A 20492-nucleotide genomic window follows, 5' to 3' on the forward strand; every position below is an offset into this window, starting at 1 on the left:
GCATTCCTTGGCAACAAAACAAAAACATATTTGAATCTTATTTCCCACAAAGATATTTTGAGAAAGTAATGAGGTGTAGAGTGATGTAGATGGAGGATAGAAAAATCTCAGTGCAACGGAAGAAACGATTGAGTTTCTACCACACTGCAAAATCACACTTTCAATCAAGTCCCAGCCACCAATGGTCATAGTCGCATTATCCTCCTCTCTTCCCGCCGGGAGAAACCTCTTCTCCTCCTTACCATCAACTCCGCCACCCACCGACCGCACTGCTGCCGTTTCCGCCACCCCGCCACCGCCAATCCCCGTCCCCAAGTACCCCCCGCCTCGAAAATCCCAAAACCCTCCTCAGCCCCCGACCCCGAATCCCGGCCTCAAATACCACCGTAATTCCAAGTACCACAAGCGCGTGCCGAGCGACGGCGTCGTCGTCTCCGACGCCGCCGACCGGTCCGTGATTATCGGTGAGTCCGGCGTGTCGTACCTGCTCCCCGGTGCGCCGTTCGAGTTCCAGTTTAGCTACTCGGAGACGCCGAAGGCGAAGCCGATCGCGATTCGGGAGCCGGCGTTCCTGCCGTTCGCGCCGCCCACGATGCCGCGGCCGTGGACGGGGAAGGCGCCTCTGAAGAGCAAAAAGAAGAAGATTCCACTGTTCGACTCGTTCAATCCTCCACCGCCTGGCACGAAGGGCGTGAAGCGCGTGGAAATGCCGGGGCCGTTTCCAATGGGGCAGTTTCCGAAGGAGGGCAAGACGAGGGAAGAGATTCTCGGGGAGCCTCTGAAGAAGTGGGAGGTACAAATGCTTGTTCAGCCCATGATATCTTATAATCGCCAGGTTAATCTTGGAAGGGATGGATTAACGCATAACATGCTGGAATTGGTACATTCACATTGGAAGCGTAGCCGTATCTGTAAAATTCGTTGTTTAGGTGTTCCAACTGTTGATATGGATAATGTTTGCCATCATATTGAGGTGCGGTGTCCCTTTTCTTTTCTTTAAGATTGATTCGTAATTTTGTGATTGCAAATTTCTTACATCAGAATGTATTTCCGATTTTGATACCTAGTACCAAATTTTCACCAGATTATTCCTGGGCATGTTGACAAGGATTATGACCAAGAAATGAAAACAAGTTAGGGCCTGTTTCTTCAAAAGATTATTTTTTATGATTTCAACTTAAGCACAAACTTTCGCCTTTTCTTCTCCTATAAGGATTTTTGGATAAGGATATCCAAATATGCTCTTAGATAGAAAACTTTTAGACTATTTCCAATGCACAATTGCTTTCAAAGATTGCATATAATTAAGCATAACATAATTTACAATTGGAGTAATTAACATGACATTGCTTAAGAAAAAAAATGCTTTGAAAGAGAGAAATTAATGGGAAAATATTTTATCTATTGATAGGAGGTCAATTGTAAGACTTTGATAGATTTTTAGAATTCACCGTAGGCAAATAACTGTTCTTAGCACTGGTGCACATATGATTTGGCTGTACTTGAGCGAATAGGAGATTACGTTTACAAGGGGTGACTGGCTTTGGAAATTGTTGTATTTCTTCTCTTTTCACGTTATTGTTTTTAAATTTTTATCTAAGTAATAAGAAGGTAGCAATATTCAGTTGAATTGTTCTGACCGGTCTGTTTCATAGTTAAGGCATTTTCTTGTCTTCAATAAAGTCTTCAGTTCATAGTTAGATTGAGAATAATTTTATTCATGCTTTGTTTATTTTGAGTCAAACTTTGCGTGTCATGACAGGAGAAAACTGGGGGGAAAATAATTCATCGAGCTGGTGGTGTAGTGTACCTTTTCCGTGGCAGAAATTACAACTATAGAACTCGTCCACAGTATCCAGTGATGCTCTGGAAGCCAGCCACTCCTGTTTACCCAAAACTTATAGAAGATGCTCCAGGAGGATTAACGAAAGCTGAAGCTGATGAATTACGGAAGAAGGGAAAAAGCCTGTTACCAATTTGTAAATTAGGTAACCATCTAATGGGATCCCTTTTTGTCTTGCTCATGCACATGCACAAGCACACATAGCATGAAGAAATTTGACAATATAGACCCTTTATCCTTTTTTTGTCTTGCCTGGAGCAACTGAAGTCACAGAAGTTAAGGCAAGACTTTGTCTAAACTCAAAGTCTTCATTTATACATATTTTTTAAAGGTCATGGAAATAAATTTTGGTGCCATTAATAGTTGTCTGAGTTCTGCAATTTCAGAGTTCATTAGGATTAATAATTGATAGAAATGGTTCAGAATCTAAAGTAAAGAATGATTTAAACCAGATCCTTTTTGTTGTGCCAATGTGGTAGCAGCCTTAGGCTAGGGTTAAAAGTCAAACAAAATGAATAATTTACCTAGATATTCAAGAGTTCAGGATCCCCACTCTTTAATCTTCTCATCCTTTCTCAAAATGATAAGATGACTTCTCTATCAACCTCCCTCTTTATTTATAAGCTACATGCGATATTTCTTCTACTATCTCCACCCATCCAATTACCCTAACTAACTAACTCCCTTAGAAAGACATGTAACAAACTAATAAGGGGTACTTATCGATAATATGAGAGTATCACTGACACTAAGTATTAGGACTTAAATGAAGGGATCATAATTAGGGTTAGTGCATCTACTTAGTTAAGGGAACCAGTAAAATAAATATGGAGAATGAAGATTAAAAGATTATCTAGACAGAGTACTAGAGCATGTGCAGGGGAAACTCTTGGAAGATAACTTTTTCTCCTCTTCTCTGTCGTTCTGCAATTTTTCTCTTTTTTTTTTGTTTATATACATCAATCTTTCAATGCTGTTTCATGGCTCTGAAACAATTTGTCCAACCTTCTGGATCTCATTGGCGAATCAATAGAAAATTTAAGAAGAAATGACCACAGATCAGGCCTACAGCCTTTCATTAGTTTCCAGAATTTCTGAGATTAAGAAGAGTATTGATGGAATTGAAGACCTTAAGTAGTAACTGTTGCATAAATTGCTGAAGAAGTATGGAATTGGTCTTGAAGTGGAACAGGCGAAAGCACAAATGTGGTTAGGACTTTCCTTCATCACAATCGACCAAGAAGAGGGAAAATGTGGAAGAAGGGTGTTCAGAGTTTGGCAATGATGAACTTATTCTTGGTTGAAGATGGTGCTAGTTTCAATGGAAGTGTTGCATCATTGAGTTGGATGTCAGAGCAGCAGGAAACAAAACCAGAAATGGAATGGTCGTTTGATGAGGTGCTGGAAAAACAAGAAACAAAAGCTGATCCAGATAAGTGACAGAACAGAGGATGACCCAGTAGCAGAGGTAGTAGAAGTTGAAGATGTAGATGCAACAATTAATCAGGGTCTTCAAATCTTAGATTTGGTGAATTTAGAAGAATGGGTATGTTCTGTTGTGAGAAATTTGGTGGTGTGGATTACTCACCCACATTTTCTTCGAAATAAGATATGGATTGGATAGTGGCACATGTCAATTATGGACACATGCAATAATAGAATTCCAGAAAATGGGCAGCATTTTTGCCAAATTGGCCTAGCCAAAGCTTGCCTTAGGATTTATGTTCTTGAAAAAGTAGATAGACATTGCAAGATAGAAAGGATGTATTCTGACAATTAAAAAGTTTGAGGGGAAGGGAAGGGGCAACTCTTTGTGAAGGGGAAATCCTTGTAGGAGAGTTCTTTCTCTTGTTATCAGTCATTCGATAAATTTGTTTCTATCATTCTCTCTTCTCTTTCATGGGTTCATACAATGTTCAAATAAAATATTTGACTATGGGATGCTATTGGGCTTTTCAAGATGAAGTATTCCTGGTTAGTAGAGTAAGTATGTAAGATGATGAAAATAGAACTAGTCCAAAATCTGATAGTTGAAGGAAAGACAATTAAAATCTAGTAGAAGTAAAATGGATGAGCTGTCAGTCATTATGTTTGTTTCGTTTTCTGATCTGTATGTTTATCCTATAACTTTCTCCAATTTTGAATTTTTATTAATTTAAGACATGAGTTACGGTTCGTATTTCTAAATTTATACCTCTAATTTATTTCTATAATGTTACAGCAAAAAATGGAGTATATACATCCCTTGTAAAGAATGTCAGAGATGCTTTTGAAGGAAGTGTTTTGGTAAAAGTTAACTGCAAGGGATTGGATCCTAGTGATTACAAGAAAATAGGTGCCAAACTCAAGGTATCAACATAATAGGCTTTGTATATCAACTTGTTGCTTTTGCTCCCTGTTTGTTGTGTGGCTTGCGTTGTTATTTATTTTGTGTCTTACTAGTTATGGCCATAATAAACAATTTTGATGTCTTAAACAATTTTGATACCTTTTCTGGGTATTAAGTCAATAAAACGAATTCAAAGTGTAGAAGGAAGTCATAAATGCTCAAAGGAAATGAGAAAAACATACTAGCTTTGGAGAGGAAAACATTAGATTCAATATGGTATTTGTTCAGGATCCAATATAAATCTTTATCTTATTCTATTCAGGGGTGAAAAGTTGGGCTTGTGATGCAATTTACTAAATTTGGTGGAAGCAGTTGGCAAGATGTCTATCTCTGATGGGAACCTTTTTTGGTTAAATCATATGGCTGGATGGAATTACTATAATTCCAATTTCAGAATAATGCAATTCAAAAGTTACATACCGAGAAGATTGCAATTCTTTTGAATGCCTTTCATTTGTTGGTATGAATCTACATATATTATTGCGAATGGAGAAAATGAAAGGAGTTTATTCATTGAACAGAAACAGGAGAGACTCTCCTCCAAGGCTTTTCTTTTCATCTGTTTTTAAACTTAGCAGCTGTTTGGTTCACCAAAATTCTTGAATGACTCCTTCCTACCTTTGTTCCCTGGAAGTGGGTTCTAGAAGGGAGGTTGAATAGAACCCTAGACTTATCTTGTGATCAACTAGATTAGACTATCTAGTAGCAAAACAACAAAGAAGAGTTTTATACTGGTTCATGCAAACTCACGGACTATGTTCAGTTCTCCTTTAAGACAACTTTTTAAGAAGTTCCATTGATCAAACAATGAATACAATGAGTATACAAACCATTTCTGCTTATCACGAGTACACAAACACTACTAATTATCACGAGCATACAAACCACTCTTGGTTATCCCATCTTAATCTATCCCTAAGACTGAGATCTCAAAACAAGTAACAAAGAACTCTAAAAAAGAGAGGACAATTTAAGCTCATAGGGTTTACTTCACAGTGAAGAAATACAAAGATTTAGCTCACCCACAAAAAACAATTAGCAAACATATGAATTCTAGAAAACTGTATACCTCTTATGTATTCTCCTCATTCATCTTGAATCCTTAATGTAGGTTCTTGAAGATGATTGTTGCTTCAATCTTGCTTCATTTGAATCCTTTACAAACAACCTTTATCATCTTCGTAGATTTTGCATTGCATCCCTTAACTTGTGTTGTTTGGAAGCTTTTATGGAAAGTCTGATGCCTTTTAATTCTTTCTTCTCTTCATATGGATATATTTCAAAATACATGTAATAAAAGCATATTACAGTATGATTGTAAATCGCAACGTGTTTTTTTGTTTGTTTCCTTTTTTATGTTCTAATGTGAAAGTTGTAGAAAGTGAACTTTCTATATAAAAGCATTTTTGCATTTAATCATTTAAGGTGTATATGATATGAAAAATTTACTAATCTTTGATTTATTTTATCTTTAGAAATCATTTGTCATTACAACTTCAGTTACATATCTGATTTAACCTTTAGCATTTAAGAGTTGATGATGCATCTAACTCTGGTGGTTACCACTGGATGTTCTAATGAACTTCAGATTGCACAAAACACATTATAAGGTTTATGTAACAAACACACACACACACATATATATATGTATATATATATATGTATGTATGTATGTTTAGCTCGATTAGTGCTTGCTATTATCAATACTCTTTATAGAAAATTATAAGGATTAGACCGTCTGGGTTCCAAGAGTTCTCCCCTACTATTCATCTTATTTCCCTCTAATTAACTAACTTCCCTAACTACTCTGACTTTGCTCTATTCTTTCAATCAATATTCTCGTACCTTTGTCCTAACTAATAATACCAACCCTTAAAGTCTAAGGTTGCTTTTGTTGGAGATCCTACATTAATTAGAGATATAATCAAATTATAGTATTAGAGGATGCAAACATCAACTTGCAAATCAATTTTATGAGGTTGAATTATGATTAAAGTTCACTTTCTAAAGATAGTATCAAAGTCTATTTAAGTAAAGTTTGTTTGTGTCATCCGCTGTTAGACCACCAATAAATATCCATCCCTACGCTTGAAATATCTAGTCATGATTAGGGATCAAAAGGCTTTCTTTGCTATGCATGAAGATGTTATCGTTGTGTTGTACTAGATTGGTCATAGTAAGAAAAGAACCATGACTACCACACCACAAAAGCTAGCTATTGTAATTGGAGGACCCCAAGTGATAGCTTGAAACCTCCATGGATTGGCTTGATTCTTGACTTGTTGGAGAGATTGGCAGAAGCAATGAAGAATGGAGGTCAAGGAGGAGTTGCAAAGAACCCTTGGCTCCTAGGAGTGATGTGAGGAGTGTGGAGAGTGATAGGTTTGGCCTAATCACTTGAAGAAAATGAAAGAGATCAAAGAGGTGTCTACCCTTGAGAGAGGAGGCAAGGAGAGATTTGCTTGCAATATGGGCAGCATAACTCTAATATATTTTGATCTGAATTTTCAAGAGCCAAACACCTCCTTTTATTGGTATAGGTCTGACCAAGAATTACAAGCAGAAGGGTGGGGAATTTTGACATCAAATGGTTTCAAAAGTGGCACCTAAAGCTAGTTACACTTGCCTTGTGTGGATGTGTGATCCGTGTGAACAATCTAGGTTAATGACTGACCTAGGGTTTACCATGGGTGTAATTGAGCCCAATTATACCCTAGATATGTTTAGAAAACCTAACCCTAACCCTAGTTTACTTAAGGTCAAATACAAGCCAAAAATCTATACTACTTTTGAACAAGATATTTTAAATCCTATTCTAGCTTATACCACTAGGTTATGGCTCCTTCAAACATGTATAAGAGTATGTCTCTACTTGAAGTAGTTGAGTCCCATTCTTGTATTCTTCTGGCCATTGCCCTAGTGGTTGGTCCTTTGCTGGGGTCTCTGCCATCACCAAGCCTTATAAACCCCTCACTAGAATCTTATACTTCCAATGAGAGTCTCTGGCTCCATGCCTTGCAATTAGATTATAAGTTAATTTTCCACCATGTGGGCCATTTATACGCTATCCCTTTGACTAGTCCTTGGCAAATGCAATGATAATATTTTGAATTATTTTTCTGTTTTTGAAGTTTTATATGCATATATTATTAATTATGCAATATATATATATATATATATGTATATATTTATATAGACATATATGAATATTAAATATTAATTAGTGGTTATCATGCTATCCGCTATACCACTTTTAGAATCAACTGCTATCCACTATCTAGAAATGACAACTATGGTTAGAACTACATAAAATTTAGTTATTGTAATTGGAGAGCTTATACCTTTGTAAACCCCACACTAAAATCTCATACTTCCAATGTGGGACTTAGGTCCTATACCTTGTAAACAGTGGGGTGGTGGACATATCAGGTGATGATTATTTGGGTGCCAATGGAGAGGGGGAAGTGATTAAGGATAGAGGGAGTCACATTTGGTGTCAAATGAAGTTTGGAAGTGGTTGTGGTGAGTCCAGTAGTTTGAGGTGGTTATCAATCTAGGTTTGTAAGGCATCTAGTTGACTAGCAATAGCTTTGAGGTGATCTTTTAGGGTGGTAAATGTGGGTGTGGAAGGAGAGTGAGCTGATGAAAGAACCAATTGATAGAGTGCTAAAAGCTACATACTTTAACATACCTAAGACTATCATTAGAGGCTTTGATGAAAAGATGAAAAGGCTATTGAAAAGATAAAGAGAAAAGAGCAATATGCGAGGAGAAAAGTCCCACAAACTTATTATCTCATAGTTTTGGATTGAAGGTGGTGTCATAATTTGACTGCAAGCAAGACAAATTCTCACAAGCTGGATCACTATTCAAGTATATGGTGTATAGATCAGCAAGCCCTTCTGGCACCTCCCATGAAACTGACTAGCCAGCAAGTCATTGAGTGAAGAAATCACTCCCTTGCGATTTCTGTATATGTAGAGACACTCCCTGAACGAGCAAGTTGGACAGTCTACTTTTTGCAAGCTCGGGAAAAACTCGTCTTGCTTTCTCTTTGTTAATGTTGAGATCTGATGGGATTTTTTCATATACCTCCTCGTCATCAAACTCTCCCATACCAGATGAATCAATATCATCAACAGTTTTTTTTGAAGAGGATCTCTCTCTAGTTCAGATATCATACTGTCTAATTCAACATCGGCTTCCTTAAGTTCCCTTATCTGCTTCATATTGATCCTACCTTGGGTTACAGCAGTCCTGATTATTTTCTGAGGTTATTCTTGAGGTAAGCGTACTTGCTTCTGGAGGTTACTAAGCTGCTCCTGCTCCACCCTGGCCTTTGTATACTGTCCATCAGCTAAAATGATCTCAGCTTGTTGCCTAAAAGCTTGCTCAACTAGACCTCTGTGCACTTCCACTATTTCATTACCACTCAATCTCAGGATACCACTCAATCATCCTTCTTTGTAGTGATCTGAGCACCAAATGGATCCCTTGTCACTTCACCTGTTAGACAGAAAAGTAAGTATTTCTTGTAAAGATCAGTCCTATCCCTTTCAGGAAGATCATCTTTAAGAGTAATTTCTGTCTGGCCAGGCTTGCCCAACTTTTCCGTAAGATCTTCATTCGATCTTATTTTCTTGAGAGTCTGAAGTGACTCCCATTCGCCATCCTCTCTTTGTGTAATGTCCTCTTCCTTCACAGGTTCTTCAGTTGAAATCTCACTTGGCTCTCCTGTAATATCCTCCACCACCAACTTAGTTACAACTAAGGTGTTGGCTATCATCTTCTTTAGTTCTTTTGCAGACTCTGTACGATTTCCAGCTGCTTGGGCACAATTTATGTAATTAATAAATATCTTACTTACTTGCAATAGACATAGCAACCTCCCTAGTAATTCGCAGGTCCTGTGCTGCTTTTCTTACTGCTTTCTGGATTCCAGCATCAGATCCTTCAACCCCTGGTGGAATCATCCTTGACAACCTTTTCAAACAAACTGCCACAGATATCTGAATGAGCTACTTCAACAATCTGTTGAGGTATGTAGAGCATTCTTCACCCAGTCCAAACCATACTTATCCAAGCCGGTCCCCAAGATCAACGCATACCACTTGTCCATTTTTATTTATCAGTAATTGTATGTGCAGAAGGCATAATTTTAGTCATATGTAAATCAACGTATTTGTAGAACATGAGCAAGAAAAACTATCAGTTGATAAACTGATAAAAGATAGTACCTAAAAAATAGGTTAAAACAGATTTATCCTATTAGTCAACATGATTTTTATTTAAAATAAAACAGCATAAAGATCTAATAGATTCTATTGTTAATTAGTTCTAACAGTTATATCTTCAACAAATCCTATATATTAAATAAAATATTTAATGAATGACAACCTTACAAGTTTCTTTATCTATTTTTTAGAAATGTAAAATAAAATTAAATAATATTAAAGATACTATCTTAGGCAAGTCCAATAAAATCTCAGTCATTTAATCTTTTTTCTTTTGGGCTTCGAGCCCATTTTTCAGTGTCAGCTCTACACAAAATGAGGGACTTGTTACAATTTATTACTGCAACAAATTATGCATTTTCTTCAAAGTCTCTAATATCTTTGTTCATAATAATACAAGGTCACGTTCAGTTTAGGTATTGCCACAATAATTTGAAATAGAATCCTGTGCTGCATGCATTTTGATCGTCTTGTGTTGGCAGGATTTGGTTCCTTGTGTGCTGTTGTCTTTTGATGATGAACAGATACTGATATGGAGGGGCAAAGATTGGAAATCAAGGTACCACCAACCTGTTCCAGTTTTTGCACCTTCAAAATCTGGTTTTACAGGGAATTCAGAAAGTTCAGGTACGTGTTACGGAAATTAAATTGGGTTGAACCATTTTGATTTTGAATGTCCTGTCCCAATTGAACTCTTTTATAATCAATAACGGTATGCATACATGTTTGTGTGTAATAATTATGAGATATTCTTAGGGAAGTGCAAGGAAAGTGCAAAAATGGGAGTACCCAATATAATCCTAAAACGGAAAAGAAAAGCTTACTGAAAGGAAAATTCAGAGATACAATTAATTAGCATCTTATGTTCACAATAGGGTGATTGTAAGCAATCCTGGCTCTTGAAAAGAAATGGTTTGTTCGTAAAACAGATTAGGAATTTAGGACATGCATTTAATGCAATTCCCCCGCTGATAAACACATTAGAAAGGCTTGGAGGTTTCATGAATTTTGTCGAAGCTAATTGCTTGTTTAGCTTTTATGTTACTGGGAAGCTTGTACAATTGTTTGGGCATCTTTATATAGGGATATTGTGAGGAAAATAAGGAAAGAAGTTTTACCGTTGCTTTATGTTTTTCAAACGAGACAAATTCCGTTCCACACGTGGAGATGCATATAATCTAATGAAGTTCGTTGAAATTCCTTATATAATACCTTCATTATGTTATTTTGTATGAGAAGGTAACTCATTTTACCCGGATGATTTTTCATTGCATTGAGATTAAGTCTCTAACTTATCCACGAAGTTGCAAATGTGAACCTTTGATGATAAACATACTATGTTGGTGGTCTTTTCCTTACCGCTCGTTGATTATTCAACTGCTGTCTGTTATACTGCTTCACATTCATACGTTCCTTTAATGTTTTAAAATATACTTACAATATCAGCCTCCAAGAATTCTTACTTTCTTTCCTGTGCCATAGATGAATTATGCAACATCTTTGTCTGTTTGTTTGATATTGGTAAAATATCAGTTGAACATATGCCGAGCAACATTGTAATGTTTTGACAATGTTAATCAGGTGAGGCTGATGGCAACCAAACTGAGCATGGCGACAACAATGTAGTGAACACAAGCCCAAAAATGTTGTCTCTGTGGAAGCGTGCAATTGAGTCAAGCAAAGCTTTGTTGCTGGATGAATTTAATCTTGGTCCTGATTGTCTCTTGGAGAAGGTAGAGGAATTTGAGATTGCTTCACAGGCTTTGGAGCATTCCCATCCAGCATTTAGTTTGTCATTTAAAGAAAATGACTCAGAAGGTTCAGCTGCAAACTTTGAAAATATCTATTCTAGTGACGACTTTTCTGCTGAAGAGGACGATGAAAATGAGGATGAAGAAGATTATGATGACTACCAGGATGAAGACGATGACTCCTATGTAGTGGACACATCAGCTCAACCCGGATCATTAGGTATTGATATGATTGTCAAAAAGCTAAAACAAAGACCATTTGAGTAAATACTTAATTCAAATTATAAATTACAATTTGAAGAGCATTTGTATTGAGCAAAATAGCAGGCATGAAATGTAAATTGAGTAAAAAAAGAAATTAGTTATCTCATCCCTAAATAACTAGGTATGATTAAAAAAAAATGAAATTGCGTGAAAAAAAATGTTATTAGATTTAGTTTTAAGAGACTAAATTGTTCTTAAATATAATTTTTAAACTTAACTATAATTTATGGAATTGAAAATATATTTTAAAATAACATATTTATTGATAATAATTTAAATAATTGAAGTAATTAAAAATTAATTCAGAGTAGTTCAATTTGATTAAATTTATTAAACTATATACTTTGGATTAATTCATCTAAATCAATCATTTATAGAATTCTGTTAAAAGCTTTTTTCTTATAAAAAAACACATACATTTTGTCAATGTCATACTTCAAGATTTCTGGCTAAAAAATTGAAAGCCTTTTTCTTATAAAAGAAAACACATGAGAGCGCATAAAAAAGTTGTAAAAGAGTGTACTTTTACGCATTTTAAATGTGAGAATAGAAATGTAAATGAATATCTAGATGTGAATTATTTAAACTTTTATTGGGTTAAATATTTTATTAACCTCTTTGAATAAGAATGTTCTTTGGTAAGATGAAATAAGTAATTTAATATTGTACATACATGTATATGAATTCTATCATTTTTTTATCAGCATATGAATTCTATCGTTTTTTATTATCAGCATATGAATTCTGTCGTAGACAATTAACATATAGATAAGAAAATGCATGGATATTGAAAACTTATTTACTATTTATACAACTAAATATACATTATAATTCTATTTACAAATAGTACTGTTTAAAGAAATTGCAAACGCGATTTACAAACTTAGTTCAAAATAAAAAATGTTACATAATATTTTTTTTTTAATTATTTTGATTTTAATTTATTGAAAATAGTGAATTTTGGCAAATTTTATTTCTCATTGAAATCTCTCAAAATTCTATGATTTATTAAATTTATTTATATGTAAATTCATTCATAACAAAATGAATCTGATCAAATTGATTCATTTAATTTCATAGAAGGATAATTATTTATTTATTATTTATTAAAATCTGATAAATTAACAAAGATAAAAACAATAATCTAATCAAAAAAATTTATGATTAAAAATTTCATAACTTTACATATATTTTTTAAAGTTTTCAAAACTATAAACGTTTACAAAAATTACTTTCGAAAACTTTTTAAAAAGTATAATTCTAAAATCTTATCTTTTTAATTTTAAAGAGTATTATTTTATGGACGAAATAGATATTCACCTATGAAAAAAAACTTATGAATGAGTGAATTGAATTGAATTTTTATTAAATGAACCAAATGAGGTTATATTTTCTTAAAGATCAAAATTGCATTCTGTCATTCAAAATTGATGTTCTGAACTAACCAAACTCAAACTCAAACTCACACAAGTGAATAAAGTAACAGGAACCAAGAATTTGGCACATCACATTCACAAACACGCAATGACTCAAAGATTCAATACAAAAACCTGAAGCTTCAAACAGAATTTAGCTTTATAAAAAGTATGAAATAATAGTTTTGTAGACATTGGTGTTAAAAGTGTATGCTGTTTTTGTCTTCTCTACTGCTGAACAAACCTCAACACAATATGCTCTTCTTATATAATCATCATCAAATTCCTTCTCTCTCTTTCATCAAAGAATAAAGCAAAGCATCTTCTGCACTCTAAATTTTACCTCTCAACACCTTTCTTTCTTCCCATCCGGAATCACGTAATGAACTTTTCGGACACTGGGATGAACCCATCTCAAGTAAGGAATCTACATTTTGTTGCCTTCTAAAAGTTCTTCACTTCATCAATCTTCTTATCTATCTCACCTTAGTTTATACTCATCCCACCTCACTTTCAAATTTCTGAACAACAATAATCATGTTATCATTACATTAATCTCTGAAGTAGCTGAAAGTACATTCTTTTCCAACCATCTGCTAGAGGTGATTACTTTCCTACATACACAATCCTTGCTTTTCTCTTTGCATGCATATCCTCTCTTGGTTATCTTTCTTCATACATTTCCAATGTTGGTTATCTTTGTGATTTCTCTGCAGAATTTTTCAAGTTTTCATCCGTTTTATCTTGTTGCAGTATTGTAGTTGGAACTGAGTGTTGTCATTGAAAAGGGTGGTCCAATGCATGAGCCTCCCACCACTGTGCTTAGTGTTGTGAGAAACTCATCAAGAAGAAACATTTATTTGTGAAGCAATTACACATAACTCATGAGTTTCTTATCCTGGCCTTCTAGCCATTCATGGCAACCCACCATGAGTTCAGTCAACACCACTACTTTAAGTTATTGGTTGAATTGGAGGTTCTTCTTTTGTGCTCTATGGATTTTAGTATCCATGGCTCTGGCATTTTTTTTAATATTCAAGTATGAAGGATTCAGTAAATCAAGATCAAACAGTGGAGAAAGTGAAGGAGAAGAAGCTGGATTATTACATGAGGATGAGGCATGGAACACCTGTCTCAAAGGAATTGATCCTTCATGGCTGCTAATTTATAGAGTAATTTGTTTTATTGTGCTTTTGGCTTTGCTCATTGCCACTGTGGCTGCAGATGGAGGAGGCATATTTTACTTCTACACTCAGTAAGCTACTTTAGTTAATCATATTCTATGTCTAACATTAACCATGTATGTAACAAAATCTGTCATCTCTAGTTTAAATAATCATAATTAACATTTAATAGTGGTTATAATTTAGAAAACTAAAACCAATTTTGAAAATTTTCGAATCCAAAAAGGGTCAAACTATTGATAGTTATAATAAACTGTTGTTTTTATAAGTATTCTAATCGTATCTTTTTTTCTTGTGATGAGCAGATGGACCTTTACATTGGTCACTATTTACTTTGGGGTAACTCTTATGAAAAATTGAAAATGCACTGAATATAGTTGTTGTTTTTTTTTTCTTTGATTCATATCTTATGTGATTGGAAATTGATTTTCAGCTTGGATCATATTTCTCCTTATATGGATGTTCCCTGAAACAATATAAAATTGCGAGCAACATAGTGAATGGTGCTTCTTTAGATGCAGAAGTTGGCACTTACATTGTTCCCACTCATGATAGGAAAATTGCTTCTTTATGGGGTTACATTTTTCAAATTATATTTCAGGTAATTGGGCTAGATATTTAACCTTCTTTTTCATTTTTTTTCCTATCAAACAATTTATTAAAAACACTTTATTTTCGACTCATATTTATTTCTTTCACTTCTTTTCTCTCTCTAGAACAACACCCTACTATTTAAGTAGGAAACAAAAGTTTCTTTGGACTGTTGTTTCTTCCTGGACCTCCTCCATATGTTCTTTTGGCACCCCATGCAAAATATGAAAATACTTTTTTATCCTTCTTATGTTACCCTCATATTTTGGATAACATAATTTAGTATGATATTCCGGATTATATAATCTAGAAGTCTATATTTGAGAGTAACTTCTGAATTATGTAATCTGGATACACATTTGAAAAAAGGCTTCTGGATTACATAATCCGGAAATTAATCTCATATTAGAAAAGACTTATGGATTATGTAATCTGAAAACTAATTATGCATTTAAAAAAAGACTTTTAAATTATGTAATCCAGAAGCTAATTATGAATTTGGAAAATGACTTCCAAATTATGTAATCTAGAATATTATATAGAGACATTTTTGGACATACGAAAATTAAAATTTTTGGAAGTAAGAAAAAAAATATGGAGGTGGAGGAAGAAATATTCGTTTCTTTGTTGCACCATGGTGCATCAAGCGCAGTCTTAATTTTTGTAAGTCAAATTCTTCGTCCCCATATCAATTTCAATTGCACCCAACTTGCCATTAAAAACGAAAATGACTTTAAATTGAGAAGAGATTAAGGATAAAAAAAATACTTATGAAATCTCTTTTTTTGGAATATATTTTTAGATTTGGATTTTTGGAATATATTTCTGAATTCCAGAAATTCTTTTTTAGAATGCATTTTTTGAATTTGGATTTCTGGAACATATTTATAAATTTCAGAAATTCCTTTTCAGAATGCATTTTTTGATTTTGTATTTTCGAAATATATTTATGGATTTGGATTTTAGAACACATTTTTGAATTCTAGAAAAAAAAAATTCAGCATTTTCAGATTTTATGTTCTAAATTTTCTTTCCCATAATGTATTTTTTGCATTTTGAATTTCCTTTTTCTAACAAAATTTTGAGTTTTGAATTATATTTTTTGAATTCTGGATTTTCAAATCCAAAGAGTGCAGGTTGAAATTGATATAATGCAAGAACTTGCAATTTGGTCCATTCAAATTCTATTTTAGGTCTAAAATTATCACAAATGAGTATAGAAAAGAATTTATTTACCCTAATTTTATTAATCTTAGTATATTCTAGTTTTCTTAGTCTTACTATAGTTGTAGGTGTAACCTAAATATCTTACTAGTTTTAGTGTACATAGTAAAAGGACTTTTTTTTTTTAGTTAGTTTATTTTACTTCCATTTCATTCATAAAAACTAGTTTTGGAGTTCTAATAGTTCTTTCGCTACTGTATACTAAAACTAGTAAGATACCTAGGTTAGAGCTACTAATAAAATTAAGATAAACAAATTCTTCTTTTTGTTCTTTCATGATGATTTTAGACTTAAAATAGAAATTGAAAGAGTCAACTTGGACCTTTACAAAATTTAAGAGTAGATTTGATGAACCATGGTGTAACATTTTTTCATAGCAGTTATAAAAGGAAAAAAATCTTAAACCCTGCAAGCCCAGTGAGTTAATTCATTTGTGTTTGAGGGTAAAGGTATATTTTTCAATGTCATATTTTTCCTTAATTTTTAATACACCTAAAAAAAGTGTTAGAAAGAAACTTGATACCTTAAAAACAAAAAAATGTATGTTTTTTATTTGACAAGAAGAAATTTAGTTTTTGGAAACTATAAGAGGAGAATTTAGAAGATTTGTTTATTGTTTTTCTTTATTTGGGGATGAGTTATGAATGCTAAAACAAATTTTGATTTTTCACTGTGTGGTTAATTTTTTTTTTCATTTTCTTTTAAATATATAGACTTGTGCAGGTGCTGTAGTGTTAACTGATTCAGTGTTCTGGTTCATCCTTTATCCACTTCTGTCCTCCAGAGATTATAGTGTCGATTTTGTAAGTATATTCAACATTCTCCTTTCTCTCTCGTTTATCATTTTTTTCTGTGAAATCATTCAAATATCGTAAAAATGTTGGAGATTATTTGAACTTTCCACCTAGTTTCACGTAAAGATTATTACTTTTCGTTCCATACTAAACAAAAATAAAAATATTTTTCTACACTAAAAAAAAATCATAAAATAGAAATAAATATCTAGATAAAAAAATAATTAAGTGTTATAGCTACTAAACTATAAACTATTTTAAAAATTAAAAATATTTTAATTTTTAAACTAATTTATATTATTGTTAAATGATTTTTTTAAACTGAATTTTAACAATAAGATTTTTTATATTAAATTTAAAATTTAAATAATTAGTATCAAAAACTTTGATCGTTAATTAGACATCAATTTAGAAACTATTTAACAATAATAGAAATTAATTTAGAAATTAAATTTTTTTAGTCTTTAAATGGTCTCTAATTTAATCACTAGCAACTAATTAAATTTTTTTTTTCTAAAATTGATTTATATTTCATAATTTTTTTTAGTTCTATATTAAATACTGTTAATTTCTTTTTATATTTTTTATCATGTTGATTGTGTTAGTTGAAATACTTTATTTATGATGTAGCATATGGGGGAGAAAGATCAACGGGATTATGAGGGCAAATAAATAGTGGATATGGTTTGCAGGATTTTATCGCAAAATTACTTTTTTCACGTATACATGTTAAAAATAAAGAAAATTTTATAACTTATACATTTAATTTTATTTATAAAAAATTTATTTTTTAATTAAGAAGATGGTCCAAACATATAAAATGTTAGTTTGGTTTTTTTTTATCTGAAAATATTTGTTTTTTTGTCATTTTGCAGTTGGTTTTTTGTTTGCACTCAATTAATGCGCTTTTCCTCCTCGGTGACACATCATTAAATTGCATGGTGAGTTTTGGTTTTATACACATATTTCTTTTATTTCAATCAAATCATTAAATTAATTTTACTCTTTCCTTTTGATATTTTAGGATTCAAAAATGTTCTATAAATATTTTTAATTTTCAGTAAAATATCAAAAGTTTTCTTTTAAATTTATCTTAAATAAAATCAAATTTCTAAGTATTTTCCAGCCACCCCTATTAATCACCCAATAATTATTAATACTTTTTAGGACAAAATTTAAACAAATTTTGTTTGTATCCTCTCTCTGGTTTCTGTTAGAGTTTGTATGAGCAATACGTATTTATGAATTCTTGATTACACATATATGTGATTTAAAACTTTATATATATAAATGAAGAATAACACAACTATTTATTCTTAAAAAGTGCAGAGATTTCCAATGTTTCGATTTGCATATTTTGTCTTGTGGACGGCTACTTTTGTGATTTTTCAGTGGATCATCCACGTTTGCGTTTCACTTTGGTATAACCTTGTATCCCTTGTTTTATGAGTTATTTTAGTAACTTTGTGAGAATGGTTCTTTTCATAACTTAACAACCTTTGTAACAGGTGGCCTTATCCTTTCCTTGAGCTATCATCCCCATATGCACCCTTATGGTATGTTCTCAAACTCTATATTTTTCTCACAATTGCTGAAATCATTCTCTTCTCATTGCTTCATAAAGTTTAACATATTTAACCAAAGAAGTAAGTTGAAAACAGTCAAGCTCATGATGTTTAACTAATTTGGTGAAATTTTAATCCAAATGTGTAAAATTTTTAAAAATTATCAAAATTGATAAGTTATATTAAGATGTCATGATATTATTGTAAAAAAATCGTACTAAAGGGACACAATTTTAGTGTATTTAAACTTATACGACTTACCCATTTTAATAATTTGTAAAAAATTATTCATTTCAATAATTAAAAGATAAAATTACACTACATTAGTAAAAACTCATCAAGTTCATAAGTCTGCTTATAAGAAAAATAGACCCATCAAAACTATATTTACCAATTAGTAGTTAGTTGAACTACAATACATACTTACTAGATTCTCTTTTAAAAAAATCTCTTGTATAAACCTTACTTAAGGAAAAAAATAGACTTTAGAGACTACCAAAAATCATTAAATAAAAACCAATTTTTAGAAACCAAAATAATTAGTTGCAATAGTAACTAAATTAGAGACAATTTTAGAAACTAAAAATAAATGTTGGTTTCTAAATTAGTTTCTATTATTGTTAAATAGTTTCTAAATTAGTTTTAACTACCAATTATTTAGTTTCTAAATTTGGTAGCAAAAACCTTTGTTGCTAATTAGATACCAATTTAGAAACTATTTAACAATAATAGGAACTAATTTAGAAACCAATTTTTTTTTTTTAGTTTCTAAAATGGTTTCTAATTTAGCTACTATTGTAATTAATTATTTTGGTATCTAAAAATTAGTTTCTATTTCATGATTTTCTTGTAGTGAGAACAAGAAACCATTATGGTGTAACATTGCATGTTCATTTTATTTGTTAGTGAATACAAAATGCAGCCACTAGTTGATATGAAATGAATGGAATGCATAAGGTGTAGTGTTGAAATTCAGGTACTTGGCCGTGGCTTTGATGCACTTTCCATGCTATGGCGTCTTTGTTTTAATAATAAGAATGAAGCACTTGTGGTTATCAAGATCATTTCCTGGCTCTTCCCGGTTTGAAAGGTGATGACAACACTTTCCATCATATTCAACTTGGATTGAGGGCTACCATTTTGCCAACCAAAAAGTGATTTTGAAGATCAGAAATTAGATTATTCCAGCTGTTATGTAAATTCACCCTTCTCACTCTGACCCCTACAACTATTATGTGCATCTTGGATTTGAATTCTTTAACGTGTTTGTCTGGGTTAACTTAGAAGCATCTTTTTATAGCTTTTTAGCACATTATTTGAAATGTTGGTTTAAACATGTACAAAAAAAAAAGAGGGATAATATTGCATAATCATGAAGTTTGGAACACTTCTGGCTAGATCGCAATTCCCATGTGGTATGTATAATATGAAAAAAAAAATATTTATTCCACTTGTGCCTTTTCAAGTAGAGAGTACAACATCTCTAAATAATCTCTAAATAAACTTTTAAAATTTACATTTGTTATGCTATAAATGACCTCCAAAATTAGAATTATGTTATAAATGATATTTAAAACTAATATTACAAGTAATTATTCTTGTTCATTCAAATTTCTTTTTTGTTGAAGACAAAAAAAATGGTTTTGAGTTTAATGTTTAATAAATTCCCCCATTAAACTTAAATATTTATATCCTTCATTCCAATCTTCTCCTTCAAAAGTTTTCAAACATAATTGGTCATAATTGGTCATGACTTGTAACATGCATTACTTTTACTCTCCATTCTTCTCATGTTTTCTAATAAAATGAAAAATGAGCATCAATTATGCTTATTCCTCTCATGATGAACTTGATTCTTTGCTAATTTAATAGTTGATTTGTTGTTAACTCGTATTTCAGTTGTCTCAAGTTTTTTTGCAAATTTAACTCACGTATTAAATTTCTTAGCCAAATCGTGTCACGCGTACACTAAGATGTTGCAACATATTTTGTTTCTTGTATGTAACCTTTTGCAACTAGGCATGCCTTGTATCTTTCAATCTTTCCTTGGGTATTAATCTTTTTCTTGTATACCCATTTTACACCTACTAGTTTATATCCTATTCACAACTCTACTAAGTCCCACATTTCATTTCTTTCAATTACTTTTATCTTTTCATCCATTGTAGCTTTCCATTTCTTGTCTCTTATTGTTTTCTCAAATGTAATGTTCTCTGACTCTGCTAATAAGCAAATCAA

General features: G+C 32.4%; 2 protein-coding genes and 1 pseudogene across 2 annotated transcripts; 2 read left to right on the plus strand and 1 right to left on the minus strand.

Moving 5' to 3' along the window:
• LOC137806561 (CRS2-associated factor 2, chloroplastic) lies at positions 1-11538 on the plus strand. Its single transcript, XM_068606756.1, has 5 exons — positions 1-973; positions 1763-1988; positions 4065-4192; positions 9949-10093; positions 11048-11538. Exons 1-5 carry the CDS (start codon positions 182-184, stop codon positions 11482-11484), a joined length of 1728 nt encoding a protein of 575 aa, XP_068462857.1. The 5' UTR covers positions 1-181; the 3' UTR covers positions 11485-11538.
• On the minus strand, positions 8028-9441 carry LOC137808798 (protein TIC110, chloroplastic-like; annotated as a pseudogene).
• Positions 11539-13363: 1825 nt separating the features above from the next.
• LOC137806562 (uncharacterized) lies at positions 13364-19719 on the plus strand. The gene is made up of 9 exons (XM_068606758.1): positions 13364-13498; positions 13650-14151; positions 14386-14419; positions 14514-14681; positions 16609-16698; positions 17565-17630; positions 18019-18110; positions 18198-18245; positions 19231-19719. Exons 2-9 carry the CDS (start codon positions 13781-13783, stop codon positions 19346-19348), a joined length of 987 nt encoding a protein of 328 aa, XP_068462859.1. The 5' UTR covers positions 13364-13498; positions 13650-13780; the 3' UTR covers positions 19349-19719.
• The last annotated feature ends 773 nt before the right edge of the window (positions 19720-20492 follow it).

This window comes from Phaseolus vulgaris, chromosome 3 (genome assembly GCF_000499845.2).
Source record: "Phaseolus vulgaris cultivar G19833 chromosome 3, P. vulgaris v2.0, whole genome shotgun sequence".
Taxonomy (NCBI): Eukaryota; Viridiplantae; Streptophyta; class Magnoliopsida; order Fabales; family Fabaceae; genus Phaseolus; species Phaseolus vulgaris.